The sequence below is a fragment of the Podarcis muralis genome, chromosome 6 (genome assembly GCF_964188315.1).
Source record: "Podarcis muralis chromosome 6, rPodMur119.hap1.1, whole genome shotgun sequence".
In the NCBI taxonomy this organism is placed as follows: Eukaryota; Metazoa; Chordata; class Lepidosauria; order Squamata; family Lacertidae; genus Podarcis; species Podarcis muralis.
Window position 1 is genome coordinate 21,155,070 of NC_135660.1, and position 23,810 is coordinate 21,178,879.

The 23,810-nt window shown below is 42.8% G+C and overlaps 1 protein-coding gene across 5 annotated transcripts in view; it reads left to right on the top strand.

Moving 5' to 3' along the window:
* The first annotated feature begins 4,062 nt into the window (after positions 1-4,062).
* VEPH1 (ventricular zone expressed PH domain containing 1) overlaps positions 4,063-23,810 on the top strand; it is a 128,616-nt gene continuing 108,868 nt past the window's right edge. For 2 of the 5 annotated variants that reach the window (XM_028731387.2, XM_028731388.2), the window contains exons 1-4: positions 8,905-9,229; positions 13,901-14,151; positions 15,351-15,566; positions 19,374-19,548. In XM_028731387.2, the coding sequence (XP_028587220.2) occupies positions 14,014-14,151; positions 15,351-15,566; positions 19,374-19,548 (529 nt within the window). In that variant the 5' untranslated portion in view covers positions 8,905-9,229; positions 13,901-14,013. Of the gene's footprint in view, positions 4,186-8,904; positions 9,230-13,900; positions 14,152-15,350; positions 15,567-19,373; positions 19,549-23,810 lie in introns of those variants that run through there. The other 3 variants (XM_077929841.1, XM_028731386.2, XM_077929842.1) reach the window with 3 other exon arrangements.

Below are 23,810 nucleotides of genomic sequence, written 5' to 3' on the forward strand. Positions count from 1 at the left end.
ATAATTCAAAAGCATCAATTCTTCGGCGATCAGCCTTCTTTATGGTCCAGCTCTCACTTCCGTACATCACTATTGGGAAAACCATAGCTTTAACTATACGGATCTTTCTTGGCAAGGTGATGTCTCTGCTTTTTAAGATGCCGTCTAGGTTTGTCATTGCTTTTCTCCCAAGAAGCAGGCGTCTTTTAATTTTGTGGCCACTGGATCTTTTGCCAAATGAAAAAAAAAATGATGCTGCGTTATAATACGTCGACCATTGTCCACACTTGGAGATGCCAGTGACTGAACCTGGGACCTGCTTGCAAGAGAAATACTGTACTGCTTAAGCTATTGCCCTTCCCATAAATGCATCTGACAGTTGCTCAAGCTGGCTGCCCTCAGAAGCCAGTCCCATTAGGGCTATATAGGTCATGCCAACACAGTCTGTCATATCCAAGGATCCAGCGTTTGCATAAATCCATATAACACTTCAAGTTTTAAATTGGGGGTTTGGTGCAATGCCAGCTACTGTTTTTGAAAGGCTCTCCACTCTCCTTCTTTAGCCTCTTGTATTCCTAAAAAAAAAAGAGAGAAAAAGTTCAGTCTCCTAACTTTTCTTTCCCTGATAAGAGGCCCTACGACTTATATTAACTTCTAAAAAATGCTCTTTGCTGCGTTGAGCAGTTTATTCATTAACTGAATAGAGAAGCACTCATCTCCTCTTTCAGGGAGAAAAACAAAACAAAGAACCCCAACCTTGTACTATTAGAACCGTAATGATTCAAAGGCGCAAATCTACTCCTGTTGCCTTTTTCACTCCGGCCACTTAAGTTTTGTAACCAATTAATCTGGTTTTGGAGTGGCGGAGTTTGGGGAGAGAAACAGAGGGAAGATATTTGTTTGCTTGATTCCACATGACAACTCCAGGGTAACTGAATAGACTGTACGGTTGGTTTGACAAGGCAGAACATTCAGCCAGCAGCTTCACATACCAGAGGCAGGGGGTTGGCAGGGGGACTCTGACAGTTGTAATGGATTTTATCAGAATTTCTCCAAAGGCTTGACTGTTTTCTCTTCAATTATTAATGCTTTGCAGAGGGGTTGTTTGCCCCTCTTTCTGCGAGGTAATGAATAACTATTAACTTAAACCAATATGCATTCCTATTAGTTTTTTCACTGATGAATAATGAATTGTGTGCAGGGTTGGGGGGGGGGACAGAGACTCAGATTTCTGCATGTCAAAACACCAAAGTTGATTTCTGAGGGAGCATAAAACGCAACTTTAGAAGTTGTGGCGGTTTGGGACAACATGGCTATTGCTACAGATGTTTGTGTGTGAACTGGCATTAACGTTGCTCTTTAATATGTGGGCTGGATATGGTGTGAATTGAGTTCAGATGCTACTGGAAGAGGAAGCAGGCTCTGTTTAGACTGTAATGTTTCACTGTGTACATATAGATGGATTCTTTTCACCTTTCTTAATTTCACTTCAGTTCTCCAGGACAACGCATTTTCTCTCTCGCCGCCTTCATTTACAAAATGCTGTATTGTGGCAGCCTTAATGTGGGGGCAAGTTCAGTTTAGGAGAACAAAAATTTCATTGTTTCATTGCAGAGTTTCTTTAATAGATGTCTAGTTGCCAGTCACTGAGGCAGACCCCAAGAGCATTGAGGAAATGCTATGTAGTTGCACTCAGAATGGATTCTGAGGGTCCCAGTTAACTGATTGTGATATTTTGAATTGAGGTTTTCTGAGTTTAGGCTTCTCTGGGATGCTTCATTCTGTCTGTCTCCAGTTTAAACCAAAATCAAGTTTTGCTATAAGTTTGTAATGTGTCTAGAAATGTTTTGGCTCACCTAAGTACTAATACACTAAATATTATGAAAATAAATAATAACTAACAACAACAACATGTTACACATGCTTAGTCAGAGGTAAGTTTCACTGTGTTCAAAGGGGCTTACTCCCAGATTGTATGTGGAATTGTATTTTGGTTTCTCATTTTTCCAATTTTAAGTTCATTTCTCCATATTTTGATATCAGTTTGCAATTTTTTAAAAGTTCTTATGAAAAGTAAGCAGAATTATAGTGCAAATTTTCCCCAAGATATGCATTTTTGTATGCATTTTTGCCTAATATAATGTTTTTTGCATATGAATTTCCCCCCAACATAATGCATTTTTGTATATTATTTTTCACTAATATATTATTTTTATGCACTCTTTATGCAAGTATATGTCTCTTGGTACATATTACTTGGCTGGAGAACTGCACTGCAAAATTTAGAGAAGTGTGAATTTCAAAGGATGGCTGTATTTTGGTTTACAAATTTGTTTAGGAATGTATGAATTACCGTATTTTTCGCTCTATAAGACGCACCAGACCAGAAGACGCACCTAGTTTTTGGAGGAGGAAAACAAGAAAAAAAATATTCTGAATCTCAGAAGCCAGAACAGCAAGAGGGATAGCTGCGCAGTGAAAGCAGCAATCCCTCTTGCTGTTCTGGCTTCTGGGATACCTGTGCAGCCTGCATTCGCTCCATAAGACGCACACACATTTCCCCTTACTTTTTAGGAGGGAAAAAGTGAGTCTTATAGAGCAAAAAATACGGTAGGTTGGTTCACCTTTAAATGTGAACTGAATTGAATTTCTCCCCATTCACACTTCCAGGTCAGTGAATACAAGACTGCATACTAACAGCCCAATCCAGCATGAATTAAGCCCCTTAAATTCAGTGGGCGCTTACTCCCAGGTAAGTGTTTCTAGGGTTATATCTTATTTACTTACGTTTTGTCAAGCCTGCACCTCTTAACCTTCAACTCTTTATAGAAACATTAATTTGTGATTGAATACTCAATGCAGAAGTATTGCAAAGTACTGTAGAAGATTATAAAATAACATTGTGATATTCCTTCATCTTCTGCAAATGTATTGTTACTGCTCAGTTGTCACTAAACAGCTCAGAAGGATACATGAGCGGCTCAAATACTGTAACAAAAGTTAGCTACATTTGTTTCAGCATTTCAGGCGATAGTCCTCAAAGAACTGTTGTCCTGTGATAACCTGATTATGGGCATTTATGTTGGTCAACTAAATTCGGAAGGACATATTGCCTGTACCTGATCGCAGGTGTTGGTCATGTTTCTAATCTAATGGTTAAAAGGGGGCAGGGTTTGCTTCTGATTCTGGCTGAAGAATCACCTCACCAATAAAAATATATAATATATTCATAGCCTTTAAAATGTAGATTTACAGTGGTACCTCAGGTTACATACGCTTCAGGTTACACACTCCACTAAGTCAGAAATAGTGCTTCAGGTTAAGAACTTTGCTTCAGGATAAGAACAGAAATTGTGCTGTGGCGGCGCAGCAGCAGCAGGAGGCCCCATTAGTTAAAGTGGTGCTTCAGGTTAAGAACAGTTTCAGGTTAAGAACGGACCTCGGGAACGAATTAAGTACCGGTACTTAACCTGAGGTACCACTGTATTTTAATTTAACAAAGTGGAGTGGATTTTATGACCTCCTTTTGTCAAGGAAGGACGACTACATCCTCATGCTAAATATTATATAGACTAAAGGCAATCCTAAAGCGATATCCCCCAGGTTAGGGTCTAGCAGATCTCCAGCTGAGCATATCTACTTCTTAGCCTGGCTCAGCTGGGACACAGCTGGCTGAACCAAGCCTGGTGGTTCTTAAGCTGATATAAGTGCTGAAAAGCAGGCATTCTGAGGGTGTTGTGGAGTGGGACAGGCTTAGTCCTGCTGGCCACATGACCCGGAAGCTGTATGCTGGCTCCCTTGGACAATAAAGCCAGATGAGCGCCGCAACCCCAGAATCGGTCACGACTGGACCTAATGGTCAGGGTCCCTTTACCTTAACAAACTATTTTACAGCTTCTGCTGGGATTTAGGCCAGCTCCAGCCAATAGTAGCCCTGCCCCTGAACAGAGTTTGGATCTAGCATACTTTATGCCATCTTAATTTAAACCATCATAATTTATGCTGGCTTCCATATTTAGGATTGCTCCCTAAGCATCTACATCTGATTGATTTGTTTTTTTCTTTATATAATTGATTAGGGTTCAAAAACTGGAATGTAGAACTGGTGGCTTTCGCTGGACTAGGTCAGTCCTTCTATTCCTCTGAAGTCAAACTATCTACCTATGAGGCATCACCAGAAACTGATGCTGGGTAATTTGGATACAGGTAGGCCTACCAACCAGGAAATATGTTAGTGGCCCAAGCAGTAAAACTGTATTTTATCATGTCACCCATACTGGTGTCTGGAGAGGAGGTAAAGTCTATATTTTTCTATGCTGTGCCTCAGACCTGTTGGGTTCCAGCTGTTCTGCCCATCCCTGATGCTGGACACCAGTATTTTGAAAAACCCTTTTTAAAAAAATCTTATTTATTGTATTTAAATATTTTTACATCAGTTTTCTGCCCAGATTGACCTTCACGGCATCTTTTAATCATCAAAAAGATTAAAACATCATTAAAAACAAACATAAGATTAAAAAAAAATACAGTCACTAAGTTTTTTAATCCCCTAAAATTAAAGCTATCAAAAATTTCACAGGAGAGGAATAAAAGCCCAGACTAGCAGAGATCTGGTGAAGCAAAGGTGTGTGTCTGTGGTTTTGTTTTGCTTTTGTTTTTAAATTCATTTTAAAAAACCATGACGAAAGGTCGATCTGGCTGCCTGGGAGTTGTGGGCACAACAAACGACAAGATCCTGTCTTGCACTCCAGCAGTCCGATGAGCCTCTGAACATAACAGGATGCGAAGCAAGGCATTCTGAATGACTGCAATGTTTGGACAGGTTCATATGGGAGAAGGCAGCCTTTCAAGTTGGCCACACCAGAAGGATGCTAAAATGTACGCTGAGATTTAAAGAAACTCTTGCATATTGTCAATTTCCAACTTTTCTTTTCCTACCAGCGCTGCAGCAGAGGCGGCCCCTAAATGGGTCTAGAATGTAATATAATAAGTCAGACTTCTGGTCTATTTAGCCCAGCCTTTCTTAACCCTGGGTCCCCAGATTTGTTGGACTACAAGTCCCATCATCCCTAGCTAGCAGGAGCAGTGATCACGGATGATGGGATTTGTAGTCCAACAACTTCTGGGTACCCAAGGTTGAGAAAGGCTGATCTAGCTCAGCTTGTCTGCAATGACTGGCAGTAGCTCTCCAGGGTTTCAGATGGGACATTCCTGGTTGTTCTACCTGGAGATGCCAGGAACTAAACCTGGAACCTCAGGCTTGCAAAACACATACTCTACCACTGTGGACCTTTGGGTTTTGCCCATCTACAGGAACATAAGCTCTAACGACAATGAAAGACATGTATATACCCCCAAATTAGACTCTACTATAAGAAAATCATCTTTATAATAACTTTCCCTCTGTAATAAATCTCCCCCTTTCAATATGGTAAGGAATCTTTTAAGTTAGTAATGTGAAATTTGTAGCTGAAAATGACAGTGTGTGTACAGTGGCACCTCGGGTTAAGTACTTAATTCGTTCCGGAGGTCTGTTCTTAACCTGAAACTGTTCTTAACCTGAAACTGTTCTTAACCTGAGGTACCACTTTAGCTAATGGGGCCTCCTGCTGCCGCCGGGCCGCCGGAGCCCGATTTCTGTTCTTATCCTGAAGCAAAGTTCTTAACCTGAAGCACTATTTCTGGGTTAGCGGAGTGTGTAACCTGAAGCGTATGTAACCTGAAGTGTATGTAACCCGAGGTATGTACCACTGTATAGTGAACCATATAGATGAATACTAATTCTTGGGACAGCTTCATTAACTATAAGCAGTATAAAGAGCTGAATTTACAAGTGCAAAGTATAAAACATATGCAGAACAACTTGGACTGAATCACTTCCCTGAATACTTTGGTTGCAGCTGGCATCTTTATTTGCTTACGTGAGTTTACATGCTGTCTATGGCCTGGTTAGTCAAAATGAAGGGCAGGATCCCGTCGTGACAGAAGGAAACGGAGAGACATGTAAGAAACAATGGCTGTTTTGTAGGAAGTGTCTCAATGTATGTGTCTGATCCCATGGGAACTGCAGTAGACCATACATGCTTTGTGGAAGTGAGATGCTCTCTTTCAAGATATTGTTAATCCTTTCCTTTCACTGGAAACATATTTGTGAATGTTGTTGAAAAGTTGCCTGGGAGATTCTATGAATTCTACAACAATAAAAATAAAACAACTTATGTTGCTCTGGAAGGATGCAAAGGATGGCAAACATGTTATGGCCAAAGAGGAAAATTTATTATTATTACTATTATATAGTTACTTATTTATACCCTGCCTTTTCCCCTGATAGGACTTTAATATTATCCAGAATGAGAAAATGAACACTTGGTACTCAAAAGTTACAATCTGCCACGTGTCTGATGAAGGTTTTGGATTGAAACCAGTCTAGTTTTATTGATTTTAAACTGGCTTTTAGCATAAACCTTGCTAGCCAGAATGCCTGCATCATTTCATTGAAATCAATGCAAACATGACATTTATGTTGAACAAAGTCAGGTCTGGGTTGCGTTTCATATTTAAGGTTCGGTTAGAGAATTTGTGATTAATAAATTGTGTAGAATGTAGATTCACACATCTGTTTTCAGCATCAGAGCAAACAGGCCATCAGGTGAGACATTATTGTGTTGGGTTTCATCCCACTATCTAGAAGCTGCTTTCCCCACAGTCAAGTTAGGTAGCCCCACCATCCTTGGGCAAAACATTCCCTGCAAACATATTGCTGCTATGTTACTTTTAAAGGCACGGACATAAACTATCAGAATGTAAAAGCTAGTTTTAAATGTGTGTTGTTGAAACCTCCACACAGTTTCCCTCATCTCATATACCAGCTGTGATCTAAGCTGGAAGGAGAGAGCCTGGACCAAAATTAGCCCATGCTCTGGTAACCTCCTGTTTAGACTAATGTAATGCGTGGTGGATGGGGCTGCCTTTAAAGATGGTCTGGAACAGTTAGCTCAGACTAATACTGCAAGGTTATTAAGTGGGACTGGTCCCTTTGACCATTTATGTCTGTCCTTGTCAGCTGCCCTGGCTCCCCATCCATTTGTGGGCCCAATTTAAAGTACTGGTTTTAATCTTTAAAGCCCTAAACAACTTGGGATCAGTTTATCAAGAATACCCTCTTCTCCCATATGTAAGTACCTGAACAGTAAGATCTTTTTTGCAGAAGGTTGAGAAGCAAGACATAAAATGAAAGGTTGAAGGAAGTGAATGTTTGCTGCTTAACGTGAAGAAAATTAAGGAGAGCAGGGAGGGCAAGTGATAAATTTCAAATATGTAGAAGTTGCCTTCAAAACATGTAACAATTATTCTCTTGTTCAGTTAGCATGAGGAAGAAGGTTTTATTTTTCTGGAAGAAAATATTAGGAGGAAAAAACAAAGCTTGAGGAAAAAACCTTTGACTGAAACATGTTACACCTAAAAGGGCAAGTCTCATTTATAACTTCCTTAAATAACTGCTTGAGCCAAATGCATTTTTCTTAGAATTGTTCCTGTTTCCTTAAAGCGAAGGGGCAAAAAATGTAAGCCGGCAAGTTTGCTTTGTGCTATAAATCACTTAATCTAGTTCTATTCAGGCTCTAGTGATAAGAGGTAAATGACACAAGGCTTATATAGGTCCCAGAGGCAGGCACCACAACTAATATTGTGTCATATATACCTGATAAACACATTGCAAAATACATCTGGGATGAATTCCCCCCCCCCCAAAAAAAACTCCTTCAGGGAGGAACTAGAGCTTAGCAGTAGAGCACATGCAAAGGTCCCAGATTCATTCCTGGACATCTCTAGTTGAAAAGATGAAGAAAGGCCACTGCCCGAGACCCAAGAAAACCATTGTCAGTCAGAGCAGACAGTGCCAGGCTGGATGGATCAATGGTCAACTAAGACAGCTTTCCATGTTTTTAAAGAAACACGATCTTGTGGCAAGGGCTGTGCCTCAATGTAATATGATAATCAAAAGCTGTGGATTCCACTCACCTGCCTCCTATTGGGCTGGGAAATCTGTGACCCTCCAGATGTTGTTGGATTATAATTCCCATCATCCCTGAAAATTGGCTATGCTGGCTGGGGTTAGTGGGAGTGGATCTACATCTAGAGAGAAGCTATCTGGAGAGTTCTCTATCCTTGGATAAAATGATGGTGGGTCAAGATAAGAAACACTGATTTTGACAGCGGTTGCTGACGCTTCATTTCACTTCCATCTTGTGTTTATTCCTGGAATGTATAAAGAAACGAGAGGCTGAAATGAATTCAGGAATTGTAATACTGGGGCCGTATTACACATTAGGATTTTTTCAAAAAAGTGTGCCCCCCGCCGTTGATACTGCCGCCTGAGGTGATTGCTGCACCTTTAGTCATGGGTAGGCCAGCCTTGTTATATTGGCTTCAGAAGAGCTCTGTTGCTATGGCTACTCCAGTCCTGAGAACTGAGGGCGCTTCTAATTCTCTTGTTAAAATCTGCACAGAACTACAGTTCCCAAGATTCCCTGGTTTCGAGGAAATGACAAACCAATTGAACTCTCTCTGTGTGTAGAGGCTTCCTGAGTTGCATTGCTATGACATGTTCATGTTGAAGTGCACAAATATGTTGGGGGTGTGGGTATTACATATCATAAACTGACCCAAGAGGGCTGCAGGCAGCTCCTTCAGGCCTTTTTTGTATTCATGAGCTGTTTTATTCTTTGGAGAAATAATGGCTTCTCCATAGAAGTTTCATTCATTTGCTCTCTTTCAAAGAACAAAAAATATTGCAAGCCGTCTGGGGTCTCTTCCCAGGAGAGGATAGTTTTCCACCAACAGAGAGCTCTCTTTTATCCACTGGAAACAACAGGCACTCAAGTCGAACAGGCTTTTTCGGCTTTTGTCCCAATAATAGAGGCTTTCATTCACAGTTAAGGCTGCTCTGCTTTTAGGTCCTTTCTGGTCACCTGACGAAGCCCTTGGTAACTTTTTAAGGCTGCTTTAGGCTGCATTCCTCAAATTCTTTATCCGTGGCCCTGTAATTAACAGCTTCAGGTTCACTGCGTTAACAGTAGATTCCATAACTTTCCACTTGTTGTGCCCTTGGATGCTGGACTGTTGCAACAAACAGGCAAAGCTGCACATCAACCCTGATTCTCAAAATACGCAACTTTGCCGCTGCAAAAAAAAGAGAGAGAGAGAAACCAAAAAGCCCTATCTGTGGATGCTGTTCTGGAGTCATGTTCAGGTAAAGCATTGTATATGCTTCCTTTCTAAAAGGGTTCCTTTCTAAAGTAAAATCAGAAATGCTGAAAAAGCACCTCTGTTTTGAACCTGTTTTCTCATACCACAGTACTTTTGTTGATTTCAAGTGTTTTGTCATTTAGGCTACTGAATCAGACAGAGAACCTGACTTGTCAGTGCAGTTTTGATTTACCCCCTGCCTCGTGTTTTATTGCTAGGCTGTGTTTGTTAATTACCAAGATGCATACTCATTTATGGATAACTCTGTAATATTAGTTTTTAAAAGGGCAAGAGGAAAAGATGACAGGTGTCCATTTTATGGCAGGAAAAATAATACACAAACTGGATGTTTTTATAGAGGCATTTCCTGCCACTATACTTTATTGTGTTCTACACTTTTTTTTTTTTTAATTGTATTGACATGAATGGTATTAAATCAGTGTCATTGGGACTAATGGAAGGAGGTGGTTCAGTACAAACTATTTTACTCTTCCTGCTTTGCAGTTAAAGGTCAGACTGACATTTTAGGTGAGATACAATTTGAATGTTTTTCTCAGGAAGAGTCAGGAAAAGACACTGTGCGCTTTTTGAGCTTAGAGCTGCTGTGACTACATTATGTACCAGGACTGAAAGGTACTGACAGTGAAATGTGTGCTGGAGGTGACCTCTTCCTACTGCATGCCTAGCAGAATTATATAAATGGGAAGCTGGCTTCCATTCCATAATGTGGCCTATTATATACCGTATATATATATATCTCTCTCTCTGTGTGTGTGTGTGTGTGTGTGTGTGTGTGTGTGTGTGTGTGTACACACACACACACACACACACACACACACACACACTGATACACACACTGATACACACACACACACACACACACACACACACACACACACATATATATATATATACCCCGTATATACACAAGACTGGATTGCAATGGACAGGGAAGTGAGTGTGCAAAGCAAGGTAGCATTTTAAAAATTTAGCTTATACTTCCATGTGCAGTGTTGCCAAGAACTGAAAAGGGGCTGCTTTTCTTTAGCAGGGTAAAGAGAAGGGTCATAGTGAAGTAAGAAGTTGGATTGCATTTAGGATATTCACATAGCCCTCTTATCAGTGATAAGAGTATCACTCAGAGAGAATAACAATCACAAGGGTGAACAGGCAAACTTGCTTTTTCGCTTTGGGTGTCAATTAGCCCATGAGATTAGTGACATGAGATTTTTTTTATTTAATAGGTCCATCAGTTCATTAGCGGGCACATGCCAAATTCAAAAATTAGAGAGTGCTATCGCTTGTGCCTTGGAGTGGTTATCTCTCTACTCTACTAAGGCAGCCAGCCGCAGACTTTTGCAAATTGTAAGCGGGATTGTAAGCCTGACTTTATACCACAGGCACTGTTGAGTGTGTGTGTGTGTCCAGTGTACAATGTGCTAACATTGACAACACGAGTTCTGAGATGTGCTGAATTCATGTTTATATTTATCATTACAATATATCGCACCAATCCTCCAAGGAGCTCAAGGTGGCACCTGTAGGTCTCCTTGTTAATTATCTTCAGAACAGCCCTGGGAGGTAAATTGGTCTGAGATACTGTGAGTGGCCCAAGAGCATCCAGTGAGTTTCATGGCTCAGTGGGGATTTGAACCCTGCTCTCCCACATCCTAATCCAACAATCTAAGCACTACGCTACACTGGCTCTTCTTCATACATCACAGCTGATGTAAACCAGCTATATGTTTAGAGCAAAACTCTGCTGAAAAGAGTTACATTTGCCTCTAATTCTAATTATACACTGAAGAGATCCAGTTGCAGGAAGCCTGATGGCACACCATCTGTTATTATTTCAGGTATGAAGCCAGGAAAAGCAAAAACCAATAGGTTCTTTTATATCTATTATATAGGTGGGTTTTTTGCTGAATGCAAAATATTGAGGCTTCTTCTTTTCTAAGTCCTGTTGTATTTTTTAAAAATATCCTCATGCTGACAGATTGCTAGCAGTTGAAAAGTTGACTGAACCCAGATCCTGCAGGTTTATGTGGCTACCCTTGACATTTGTTTTCTTTTAAAAATGTGCTATACATATTGCACAGACCTGGCTAAGTGAGTTTTTACAGGAGGTTGTTGTTTGCACCATGGCCTCTGTAGCTGCTATAATTGCACAGCCACAGTGACGTACGTGTGTGTGTGTGTGACCCTTCAACTTGGCTGTTGCTGTTGCTGGCAAGTAAGGTGCCCTTGCCCTAATGACAGGGCATGATCTAGCTGCAAAAGACAAGGATTAGATTGGGGATGCAAGATCCAGACTCTGCAGGAGGGGTCCATTGTGGGCTCCTGCTGTGTGCATCTGCAGAGAAAGTCTGGATAAATAGGTCCAACAACATATTCTATCATGGCAGAGGGGTAACATGGGGGTGCTGGCAGGGGCACATTCCTCTGCCATGTCGTGAGCTGTTGCGCTTCTCACGGCACCCTGCAGCCTGAGGGGCAGGTGAGAAGGATGCAACAGGGCAGGGCACACAGCAGTGCTGTGTTTGCAGAGTGCAATGAGCTGTTGCATCCTTCTCACCTGCTCCCCAGCTGGTGGAGGAGGACGCAACAGGCTTGAGCTGGCGGCTTGAGGAGGACGCAACAGGAATGTGCCCTGCCAGCCCTGCTCCGTTTTTGCGAGTCTCGCAAAGCGATGTTGGGCTTGCAGGGTGCCGTGAGTGCGCCTCTCAAAGCAGGGCAGCATTGTCTGAGTCGGGCAGCCGTGCTCTCCGCTATGTGGCCGGATGCAGCTTGGCCCTGCTTAGTTCCTACAGGCGCATGCATGCCTCTTGTGCCAGCGGGGAATGCTCCACCACTGTACTATGGCACTAACTAGAGGGAGGACAAATAAATGCCAACGGAGGAGAGTGCTTTCACCAATGAAAGTGCTCCATTCTGCTCCATTCTATCAAAATGTATGGGGACGTTAGCTCAAAAGCCTTGCAGTTAGATGCTAACATATGGCTCCAGCCCAAAATAATGGGAATTCCAAATTTTATTTTCCATTGAAATGTATGAAGAGATAAGGAATCATAAGGAATCAAAAGCCTGGCCTTTCTGACTTGTATTGGCCTTCCGTAGTCTTTCCCAGCCCTTCCGCCATGGTTCCATTTAACTTGAGGTGCTGGATAGTGAACCTGCAACCTCAGTGCAAAACATCTGCTGGGCCATTGAGCAGTCGCCCCTTCCTCTGGTGCTTGTGCATGTGGGTTCCATTGCACAACAGAACTCATGCATGAACCCATTGAATAGGGGGGTATCAATTAAAAGCTTAAGGAGTCTATATAGTTGATTTGCCCCCTACCTTTCTAACAGATATGCGTTGCACAAAGTGGCTCCCATCAGTTAAAACCGCAAAATAAAAATATTACAACAATGCAAAAATCACAACATAACAGTCACAAATTAAGAATATGCGGATAGCAGCATATTTGACAAGGGCAGGGACAGCAGATGAAATGCACTTTCTCACGAAAACCAACTCATCCTGACGAATTAAAGGTCTACTTGTGATCACTTTGCATATCATAGAATATGGTCCCCCCTCCGCTCCTCCAAGTATTACCGTACTTTTCATTTTAAGTAAGTTTCCAGCCCTTCTTACTGGAGGCAGGGTGGGAGGGAGCTTAATAACGCACAGAAAATATTTGCTGCAAATGTTTCTGAGAAGCACATGTGGTTTTGCCTTTTAGGGTCAAAGGAGTACTGTATTCCTGTTGTCTTACCATTCACTAGTATATTTCCTCACCATTGGCATCTTCTTTGTTCTTTAATGCTCTGTATATTTTCTCTAATGCTTCCCTCATCAGCATATAATTCCTGTTGAAATGATCAAATCAATAAAGTTTGGGGCAGATCTTGCTATTCCATTATTTACCTTTGCCAAAATGCATCTGGTTACATGGGTGGGGAAAATTTATTTATTTTATATTCTGCCTTTCTCCCAGTGCAGGACCCAAGGCAGCTCATCACATGAATAAAAAACAGATTCTGCTATTTTAAAAAAAGACCAATAAATTGTTTTTGATTTATTTAAATGTATTTAAATGTTTTTAATAAGTTACCATATATACTTGAGTGCATTTCACTTCTGCATTGAAATGCTTAAAAATTAAATATAGTACTATATTAAATATTAAATATTAAATACTGTAAAAAGGTAAAGGGACCCCTGACCGTTAGGTCCAGTTGTGGCCGACTCTGGGGTTGCGGCGCTCATCTCGCTTTACTGGCTGAGGGAGCTGGCGTACAGCTTCCGGGTCTTGTGGCCAGCATGACTAAACCACTTCTAGCGAACCAGAGCAGCGCACGGAAACGCCGTTTACCTTCCTGCCAGAGCGGTACCTATTTATCTACTTGTACTTTGCCGTGCTTTCAAACTGCTAGGTGGGCAGGAGCTGGGACCGAGCAACGGGAGCTCACCCCGTCACGGGGATTTGAACTGCCAAACTTCTGATTGGCAAGCCCAAGGCTCTGTGGTTTAACCCATAGTGCTACCCGCGTCCCTATTAAATACTGTATAACTGTATTAAAAATTAATATAGTACTGGTGTCTTTGTGGTTATGCCCATGATTATTTCTTTTTTAAACATTTTTTTAGAGAACCAAGCATTCTTCTTAATCTATTTCTTCTTCTCAGATTATGGCAGAAGAGGTCCAAAAATATGTGAAAAAGAATCCAATGTGTAGGAGAGGGACACTTTTTTTATGATGGATTATTGACTGAAGCACGTTCTGGCCGAACAATCAACTATGCACCATCTCTTTGGACTCGTTTTGGGACAAAAGGATCTTTCACGTGCAGGGGACCTCTTCTCCTTAGACGATTCTGAAATAGAAGGATGTCTGTCAGAAGCTCTCGAGCAAATAAAAACTATTAGTTCATCTCCAGTAAGTAATGCATTTAATGCCCCTTCTTTGAGTGTGAGATGGAATGTATAATAATGGATCAGAAAATATGAGCATCTCTTGTGAAGAGCTGAAGAATGTGAGGGTACAATCACACACACACAGTGAATGCAGAATTTCACCCTCAGTTTACCATAGGTAAAATGGGACCAAGCTTTACACGATTATTGTGAGAATAAATTTCCAGTCATCCACTGCCTGAAATGGGAGAAAGGGGGGGGGGGAGATTTATAATAGTGTGAGGGTTTCAAAATGGGCCAGCCTCAATTATGTACACCTGAAAAGAAGTCCATTTTTAGCAAGGTGGGGAAGGGGGAAATAAATAGGTATTCCCCCCTCCCCCTCATTTTGCACATGCTCCTTTACATTGCACCAACTCTTAGTTCTTAACATTTGAAAACCATTTCATAAAAAGATTTTCCTTAAAAAAACAAAAGTCTAAAAGTTAATTCCCACTAGAGGGCATCAGTGATACATATTTTTCGTTGCACACACGCTTCCATATGATTTCCAAATTCAGATAATTCAGTTAAGATGTCACGTGAATGAAGCCTTAGAAAATTACAGATATCATCATTATTCTCCAACATTCCCCCAAAGAAAAATCATGGAGATGGGCAGAAAGGAATGAATAAAAGGAGTAGGATAGAGAACCTTTTCCTTTCAAAGGATGGAATAAGAATTTGAGCCTTTTCCGCTTGGGGGGTGGGAAGAAAGAAAGATTGGGAAGGAACATGAGAGGGGCTGATAATAAGTTCACATCAACACCAGCACATGAGGTCATTCCTTCAAATTGATTGGCAGTAGGATCGGAGGAAAGTAGTACCATCCGCAGTGTGTCACCAATTTATAGGGCTCGTCTACACTTCTGCATGTCCAGTACTAAGAAAGCAAGGGTCCAAGCAGTTTCCCATTTGACCCATGCTTTCTAGGTTTGGGTCAGAGTGGTTTTGCTTTAGCCACACCGCATTCCTTCAGAAAACACACACTTTAGAGCTAGATTGGAGCAAGTGTCAACCAGGAGAAAACTTGCTAGTAGAGCAGTGACATAAATAAAATTGAAAGTTCTGCCTAAAGCTATAGATTGGTATGGTGTATGGGAGAGATTTAACCTCCTTGGTTCATTCTGATGACACTTGAGTACCGTACCTAAGCCTCACAAACTGTTTTGCCTCAATCAGGACTACCAAACGAATGACAACGACCAGGCAGTTGTGGAGATCTGTATCACTCGAATCACAACGGCCATCAGGGAAACAGAATCCATAGAGAAACATGGGAAAGCCCTTGTTGCACTCTGGGAATCTTGCTTAGAGCACAATCTGAAACCTTCGGGGAAAGATGAAGATACACCACACGCAAAGATTGCTTCTGATATTATGAGCTGCATTTTGCAGGTGAGAGTGGTATACCAAAGCACATTGTCCTTGGCAATGATCAATGCTTTTTTTCACAAACAACCAGCTTTTGGTTGACTGGAGAACTGCCCTAGACTTGATTTGGAACCTCCCCATAGTCACAGGCTTTCTCAGGTACCGTATTGGTCTGAAAATAAGCCGCACACGAATATAAGCTGCACCTTTAAAATTGGAGGGAGGAAAAGGGGAAAAAGACAATACCCGCCTTCCCCTTTCTTTACAAAGGCTTGGGTGAGGCTTGGGAGCAGCAGTCTTCCCCGTTCATTTTGACAGCTGGGGGAGGCTTGGGAGTTGCGGGCGGGTGCTGCACTTTTTTCCTGACCCCCCTGCCCTCCTGGGCAGCTGTTTCAGCAGCAATATCATAAGGTTGCGATTGCAAATATAAGCCACACTTTAACTTTTCCGGATCGGAATTTGGGGGGAAAGTGTGGCTTATATTCGGGCCAATACGGTAACTCTTCCTCTCTCACAAAGCCCAGCTCACCTTTTGGACTATCTCCAGGCATTCAGGGATGCGGGTGGTGCTGTGGTTTAAACCACAGAGCCTATGACTTGCCGATCGGAAAGTCGGTGGTTCGAATCCCCGCGATGGGGTGAGCTCCTGTTGTTAGTCCCAGCTCCTGCCCACCTAGCAGTTCGAAAGCACGTCAAAGTGCAAGTAGATAAATAGGTACCACTCTGGCGGGAAGGTAAACAGTGTTTCCGTGTGCTGCTCTGGTTCACCAGAAGCAGCTTAGTCATGCTGGCCACGTGACCTGGAAGCTGTCTGCAGACAAACGCCGGCTCCCTCAGCCTATAGAGCAAGATGAGCTCGCAACCCCAGAGTCATCCACGACTGGACCTAATGGTCAGGGGTACCTTTGCCTTTACCTTTTACCAGGCATTCAGTGGTGAATGTGTCTTATCACATTGCCTTATCAGTGCATATATATCCTGTATTTTGCTGTGAATTGTTTGGTGCATTGTTTTTAAAACCAGCTTCACACCAGTTGAAGTCCTTAAGCCATTCCTAAGTCATCTCCAGCCAAAATGCGTACAACTTCACAAAGGGTAAAGACATCCCTGTGTTTCAATGCCTCCCTGTGTGTACCGAAATTGAAGTGTATCAGACACTAATTACTATGTTGATGTGAGCAGCTGGGGGGGGGGGGCAGCGCTGTGAAAAACACCTGAAAAAGCCAACAAGTTTGCTGTGCTCTAACTTGGTCATGTGAATACACCCTTGTTTTCAGTCTTAATTCTTAATCCTGCCATTCCTGACTGCAAACTTTCAACAGCACTAAAACGTTTCTTGCTATCTCACCCTGGCTCCCATTCAGGACTAACCCCAAAGATTTGTCTTGCTTTAAAAATCATATTAATCTGTTTTGACTCTTGGTTGTTTTCATCCAAAAGGTCGAGAACATGATATTGGAGAGGGAGAGAAAGGGCTCCTAGACCTGGTTTCCCATCAGTGCGGTGGCAAATTAAAACTCTCTGTATGCCCAGTTCTCTCTGTTTCAGCTTCAGAATTCTAGGACCAGCTCCAAATAAACATTTGATGCAATGGAAGTTGAAAAAAGTATCCTGGATCCAAGACAGGTGTTGATTTCCAGAAATATAACTCTTTAATAAACAGAACAAGCCCCCATTGTCTCCACTTCGCTTGTTATTGTAACGCTGTCAAAACAAAGGGCCTTGTTGCCTGGAGTATATTAATTGCCTTAAAATCAGTTGTACTTGTAATCAAGACGCAAACAAGGGGCATGTGATCAAAAGCCTCCCACTGAATTTGATGCTCCTTAGGCTGCAATCTCCTAAGTAAGTTATTCCCATTACAGTATCTTTATACAAAGAAGTACACCTGAGAGAGACAAAGAGAGAAATGCTATCAGTTGCCGTTCCTGCCAGAAAGTCCAGAGATGGTACAAGTTGCCTGAGAAATCCAAGCTATTGGGAAAGGGATTGCAAAGTGCAATTGCCTCTTTGTGTTGGTGCAAAAACAAAGCAAATCGTAGCTCATTGTAGAGCACATATGTGGCCTGCAGAAGTTCCCAGGTGTAATCGTAGCACAGTGATTAAAAGGTAAAGGTACCCCTGCCTGTTTGGGCCAGTCTTGCCAGACTCTAGGGTTGTGCGCTCATCTCACTCTATAGGCCGGGAGCCAGCGCTGTCCACAGACACTTCTGGGTCACGTGGCCAGCGTGACAAGCTGCATCTGGCAAGCCAGCGCAGCACACGGAACGCCGTTTACCTTCCCGCTGGTAAGCGGTCCCTATTTATCTACTTGCACCCGGAGGTGCTTTCGAACTGCTAGGTTGGCAGGCGCTGGGACCGATCGACGGGAGCGCACCCCGCCGCGGGGATTCGAACCGCCGACCATGCGATTGGCAAGTCCTAGGCGCTGAGGTTTTACCCACAGCGCCACCCACGTCCCTCATAGCACAGTGATTACACAAGGTGTAATTGTAGCACCTTGGGCCTAGAGACCAAATGCAGCCCATCAGTCCTCTCTGTCTGTGTTATGTACTGAAGTTCTCACCCTGGGCCAGCAGGGGGATACTGTAGATAGTTCAGGTCCACATATGCAAATAAGGGATCGAGAGTGACGTTCAGTGATTGGATAGTTACAGAAAATGGTTACTGTTGCGTTCTAGTGGAGCTCTATATAAGCAGGCTGGCTGAACCCTTCAGTTCAGTTCAGTTCTGGCCTGTGAATAAACAAGAGCTGTTTGAAGAATCACTGTGTCGTCTGATATGTTCACCCACTACTTAACAGTCTGGCCCTCAGGATTCTTCCCAGGCCACATTCCTCACTTCTTCCCATCACCCTTGAGTGCTTTTGCCTGGCTGCATTCTCAATAATGCCACTTCTTTGCTTGGATGGAGGGCAGAGAGGGGTGAGTGAGTGTGAGTGTGTGCAGGAACTAGGCTTAGTAACATTCACTTTTGTGGCTTCACTTTTGCACCTGGCCCCTTGCACCCCTGACATGTGGCCTTTGGAACATTGCTCACCACCCCTAGCATCTCAAGTTAAAAGGATCAAGTGGCCAGTGACTGGGGGGGGAACCCACCTGAGATCTTGGAGAGCCACTGCCAGTCAGTGGACAATACTAGTCTATCTGGGCAAATAGTATGACATGGTATAATGCAGCTTTCCACATCGCTAGGATCCAGCTCTCAAGTTATGTGCATCTGTGCATGGTCCGCATTGATGGTCCCACATCGTCTGAAACATTGTGAGGGATCTCAGGGCACACCTTTTAGGCCATAGTGGACAGTGGGGTGGGTGGTAATGCTCACCTGGCCCTCAGTTGTTCACCTTGCTGCTGCATACTGATGCGAGTAGAAAAAAGTCAGCAGTGAGGTTGGCTCAGTGCAAACCAACAGAGCCAGTCCAGCACTCCTGCTGGTCTGTTTGCACTGCACCAGCCTCACTGCCACCTTGACCTTCTATGTTCTACCATGCAGCAGTGACACTTGCAAGCGGAGGTTGGATGAGTCCCATCACCCCACCCCTCCCCCTGCTGCTGCTCTCAGGTCAAAACATTGCAGCTTTGTCTTGAAAAACCATTCCTTCAGTTTTTACATAGACAGACCATTGCTGCTTTTCTACAATAGCGTGTGAAAACTTGTGATAATTTTCACAGCTAATATTAAAAGGAGAGTCCAAGAGAATCCCAAGATGGTGCTAAAAGGAACATGTTTAAAGAAGCTCCATGGGCTTAGCTGATGGACCCAAGCAGATTCTGGTTCAATGACTTGTAATAAATGTTGCTTTTTTGGTGCTTCTGTTTTCCTCAACAGAATTATAACCGTCCTCCCATCATGGCATTGGCTGTCCCCGTCGCAGTCAAGTTTCTGCAGAGGGGTAACAAAGAACTGTGCAGGAACATGTCGAGTTATCTCTCCCTTGCTGCAATTAGCAAAGCAGATCTGCTGGCCGAGCACACAGAAACCATTGTAAAAAGTGTCCTGCAAGGTAAGAAATATCAGAATTGCTCTATTCTGATTTGCCTATTTGGTCCTGTAAGGTTTTCTATACATGTGCTGTGTTTTTTTAAAAAATAGATAAATAAAATCTAAAGTTTTACAGTCAAGATGGTTTCAGAAACAGCAATCTGAATGCATGCCTTAGATTTCATGTTCATGCAGTCATGTTCAGGGGACTCCATGTGATTATGGGGCCATGTTCTTGGCCATACTGCCCCCAAATTTTGCAGATTCCTGGCTCAGTCCTTGATGCAGGTTGAGTTTGGACTTCAGGAGTGGGTTAGACAGTGTATGTGAGATTGGAGCAAAAACAAGGTCTCACTTCCCTGTCAATGTGTGGGCCCCTTCAGGGTGAGTAATGTAATGTAACATAATGGGCAATGTTGTGTGTGTGTAAGGGGGGGCAGGCCTTTTGTTGGGGGTGGGGAGAAGCTCAGTTTGCTTTGTATTTTTATTGATTTTGGGGGGCATCTGCCCTCCTGCCCCCCTGGCTATGCCTGTGTGTGTGTGTGCAGCCTTCCACTACATAGTGTCTTCCAGATGTGTTGGGCTACAACTTCTAAATCCCTGGGCATAATGGACAATGGTCAGGGAAGGCTGCATTATGGAATCAGAGAATTAAAGAGTTGGAAGGAACTCCAGATGTTATCTTTTCTGGCCCCCTCCATGCCTGCAAATCATCCCTTCCACTCGAAACAGATAGCGACTTTCTACATAGCTCAGAATCTCACACCAGGGAGTGTCTGCAAGAGGATTCGAGCAGGCATTCCAGAGGTTCCCGATTGGTTTCTATAGCTGCAAAGCACCCATAAATGCATTGACGGAATTGGTGAAACCTGACAACGATAGCAAACATTTTCTTTTCCTTTTTTAATTTGGGCATAATTCTGCTGAGTAGAATTACCACCCCTTTTTAAAAAAATGAACACAATCCTACCCCCTTACCAAGGAGTAAGTCCCATTGAATACATCCTTATGAGGAGACACTGGTAAGATTGCAGTGGGTGGGAAGTGGGATACTCCTCCATGATATGCACACACACATCCCACCAGCACTTTTTTTCTGGGGGCACTTAAGGGTATGCAATACCAGCACCTTGCCCACCCCCAATGTTTAAAGGTGACAACTTCATGGTGAGTCCTGGCATCTTTCTTCTATTAAAAAAAGAAGAAGAAGCACTAGTCTTAGGGAAAACGCATCAAAATGCAGCATTTTCAGAAGAAACCAATGGATTGTGCGTAATTGTGGATAACGTCAAGTGTACTTCAGTTCAAAGAACAGAGGTGGCAATGCGCTGAAGCCAGAGTAAACCGCCCTGAGACCTCCGGGTATAGGGCGGTATATAAATTCTAATAATAATAATAATAATAATAATAATAATAAAGGGTATTGTGTACATACCCTGAGTGTGTGTGTAAAAACTAGGCTGCTGTTTACTCCTGTGTCTACCACTTTCATGCCATTCCTTGCTTGCTATGGGTCAATTTTTTATAAATTACGTGCAACAATGACTCTATCATTAACTTAAATATAGTTAAGAGTTCTTCGTAGTATTTAACTTATATCCCATTTATTTTCTTTCTTCTTTTCATTTCCATCATTCGACCAGTAGGTGTTGCTCTGGATATCTAAGATGAAATTGCAAGGAATGTTTAGTTTTGTAGAGATGCTGTAGGAACTAAGAAATAAGCAGGCTGCCTTCTGTTGTTATTATTATTTGTAAGAAAGCGGGAGAATTTGAAAAATATATATACATGAATGAGCAGACACTCTAATCCATAGACAGCCTATGTGCATGCAAAAATGTGCTTCTGTGCACATGTTCCTAACTTGTCTGCATTTTTGTGTATGCAGTTGGATGCTAGGTGCAAGATTCCAGCTGTGGGGTGTGTGTGCATAGAGCTGTTATATCTATGATAGTGTTGGCCAGCTGTTTGGGACCCGGACAGTTGATACTGGGTTCAGATTCCCCTACTTTGGCTATCTCTCCCAGTCGTACTTTGAAATCACAGAATCACAGAATTGTAGAGTTGGAAGGGACCATGAGGGTCATCTAGTTGAAGCCCCTGCAATGCAGGAATTCTTTTGCCCAACGTGGGATTTGAACCCACAACCCTGGGATTAAGAGTCTCATGCTCTACTGACTGACCTATCCCAGGATTGAATTTAGGACCTTCTATATGCAAAGCCTGTTGTCTTTGTCCATGGAGTTTTCTTGGCAGGGATACTGGAGTGGCTTGCCGGTTCCTGCTCCAGGTGGATCACGTTTGGTCAAAACTCTCCACTATGACCTGTTCATCTTGGGTGTCCTGCACGCCATAGTTCATAGCTTCTCATGGACTGCAAGAAGATCAAACCTATCCATTCTTAAGGAAATCAGCCCTGAGTGGTCACTGGAAGGACAGATCCTGAAGCTGAGGCTCCAATACTTTGGCCACCTCATGAGAAGAGAAGACTCCCTGGAGAAGACCCTGATGCTGGGAAAGATGGAGGGCACAAGGAGAAGGGGACGACAGAGGACAAGATGGTTGGATAGTGTTCTCGAAGCTACCAGCATGAGTTTGACCAAACTGCGGGCGGCAGTGGAAGACAGGAGTGCCTGGCCTGCTCTGGTCCATGGGGTCACGAAGAGTCGGACACGACTAAACAAAATATGCAAAGCAGATGCTCAACCACTAAGCTAAAACCTTTCCTTTAAAAGTACCCAAGAGCTTTGCAGTTTCTTTAGTGCAATTAACTGGGATTAAAGCTTCATGTTTTGCTAGCACAGCTGTTTAAAGGACTGGGCTTTAAGGGGCTTGGTATAAGTACATCTGTGGTTCCCTTGTTGCCCTTGAGCTGATGTAATCAGCAATTGCAGCATTCTGCACTAACTGCAGCTTCTGGCTCAAGCGCAAGGGAAGCCCCACGTAGAGCCCATTGCAGTGATCCAGTCGTGAAGTAACCAATGTGTTAACGACTGTGGCAAGGCTTTCCCCTTGCACTGACAGCTGTTGACACAAAGGTGGTATTAAGCTATCTATAATCTGCTATACCACCACAGCTTCTCCCAGAAGTTTAAAGTGATTCTATTCCTGGCCAGCTAGCTCACTGGAGTCCATTTACTTGTTCACTTTTAGGATAATTCCCTATATGGGACAATCAGAGACCTCATCCCTGCTCTCTTCTGTTCCTGCCTTCCCCATCTTGGTGCCCTCTGGATCTTTTGTACAACATCTCTTATCAGCCCCAGCCAGCATGGCCAGGGATAATGGGATTTGGAGTCCAATACTTCTGGAGAGCATGAGGTTGGAGACAGCTGTTCTAGTTCCCATACAGTAGCTTTTGAAGTTCTTATAGAGCAGGTTTTGCTGGAATGACCAAAGATCTAGTACAGGCTTTGATTTCATCTGGCTTAGTTTAGTTCAGTTTTATTTGGACAGTGGCCATTGAGTATTACTCACTTCTCAGGCCCCTGAATATGAACTCTTACGTGAGATTATTCTGTATGCAGAGAAGCATACAGTGGTACCTTGGTTCTCAAACTTAATCCGTTCCGGAAGTCCGTTCCAAAACCAAAGTGTTCCAAAACCAAGGCACGCTTTCCCATAGAAAGTAATGCAAAATGGATTAATCCATTCCAGACTTTTAAAAACAACCCCTAAAACAGCAATTTGACATGAATTTTACTATCTAACGAGACCATTGATCCATAAAATGAAAGCAATAATCAATGTACTGTACTATAAAATAAATAAGACAGTATTGTAGATGATTAAAAAAAAACAACTTACCTGCACTGATGATCATTGTTTGGATGGGGAGGGGGCTTTTATCCATTTCCACAGTCACACAGTCAATCAATCAGTCAATTGATCAATCAGTAGCTGAACTGGGTTTCACACAGTCACAAAAACAAATTAACCGAAAAAGCCTCAAAAACTAAATAGCAAAATAAATAGCAGAAACAAACGCGCCAAACTTAATCCATTCCGGAAGTCCATTTGACTTCTGAAATGTTTGAAAACCGAGGCACAGCTTCTGATTGGTGCAGGCGCCCTGGAAACAATAGCAGACAGCCGCATCGGACATTCAGCTTCTGAAAAACGTTCGAAAACCAGTACACTTACTTCCAGGTTTTCGGTGTTTGGGAACCAAGGCATTTGAGAACCAAGGCATCACTGTACATAGATTGTATGGACAAGAAAGACAAGAGGAAAGAGACATGCCATTTCAAAGCTGTGCTTGCTTTGGCAATTCAGACCTCTTGA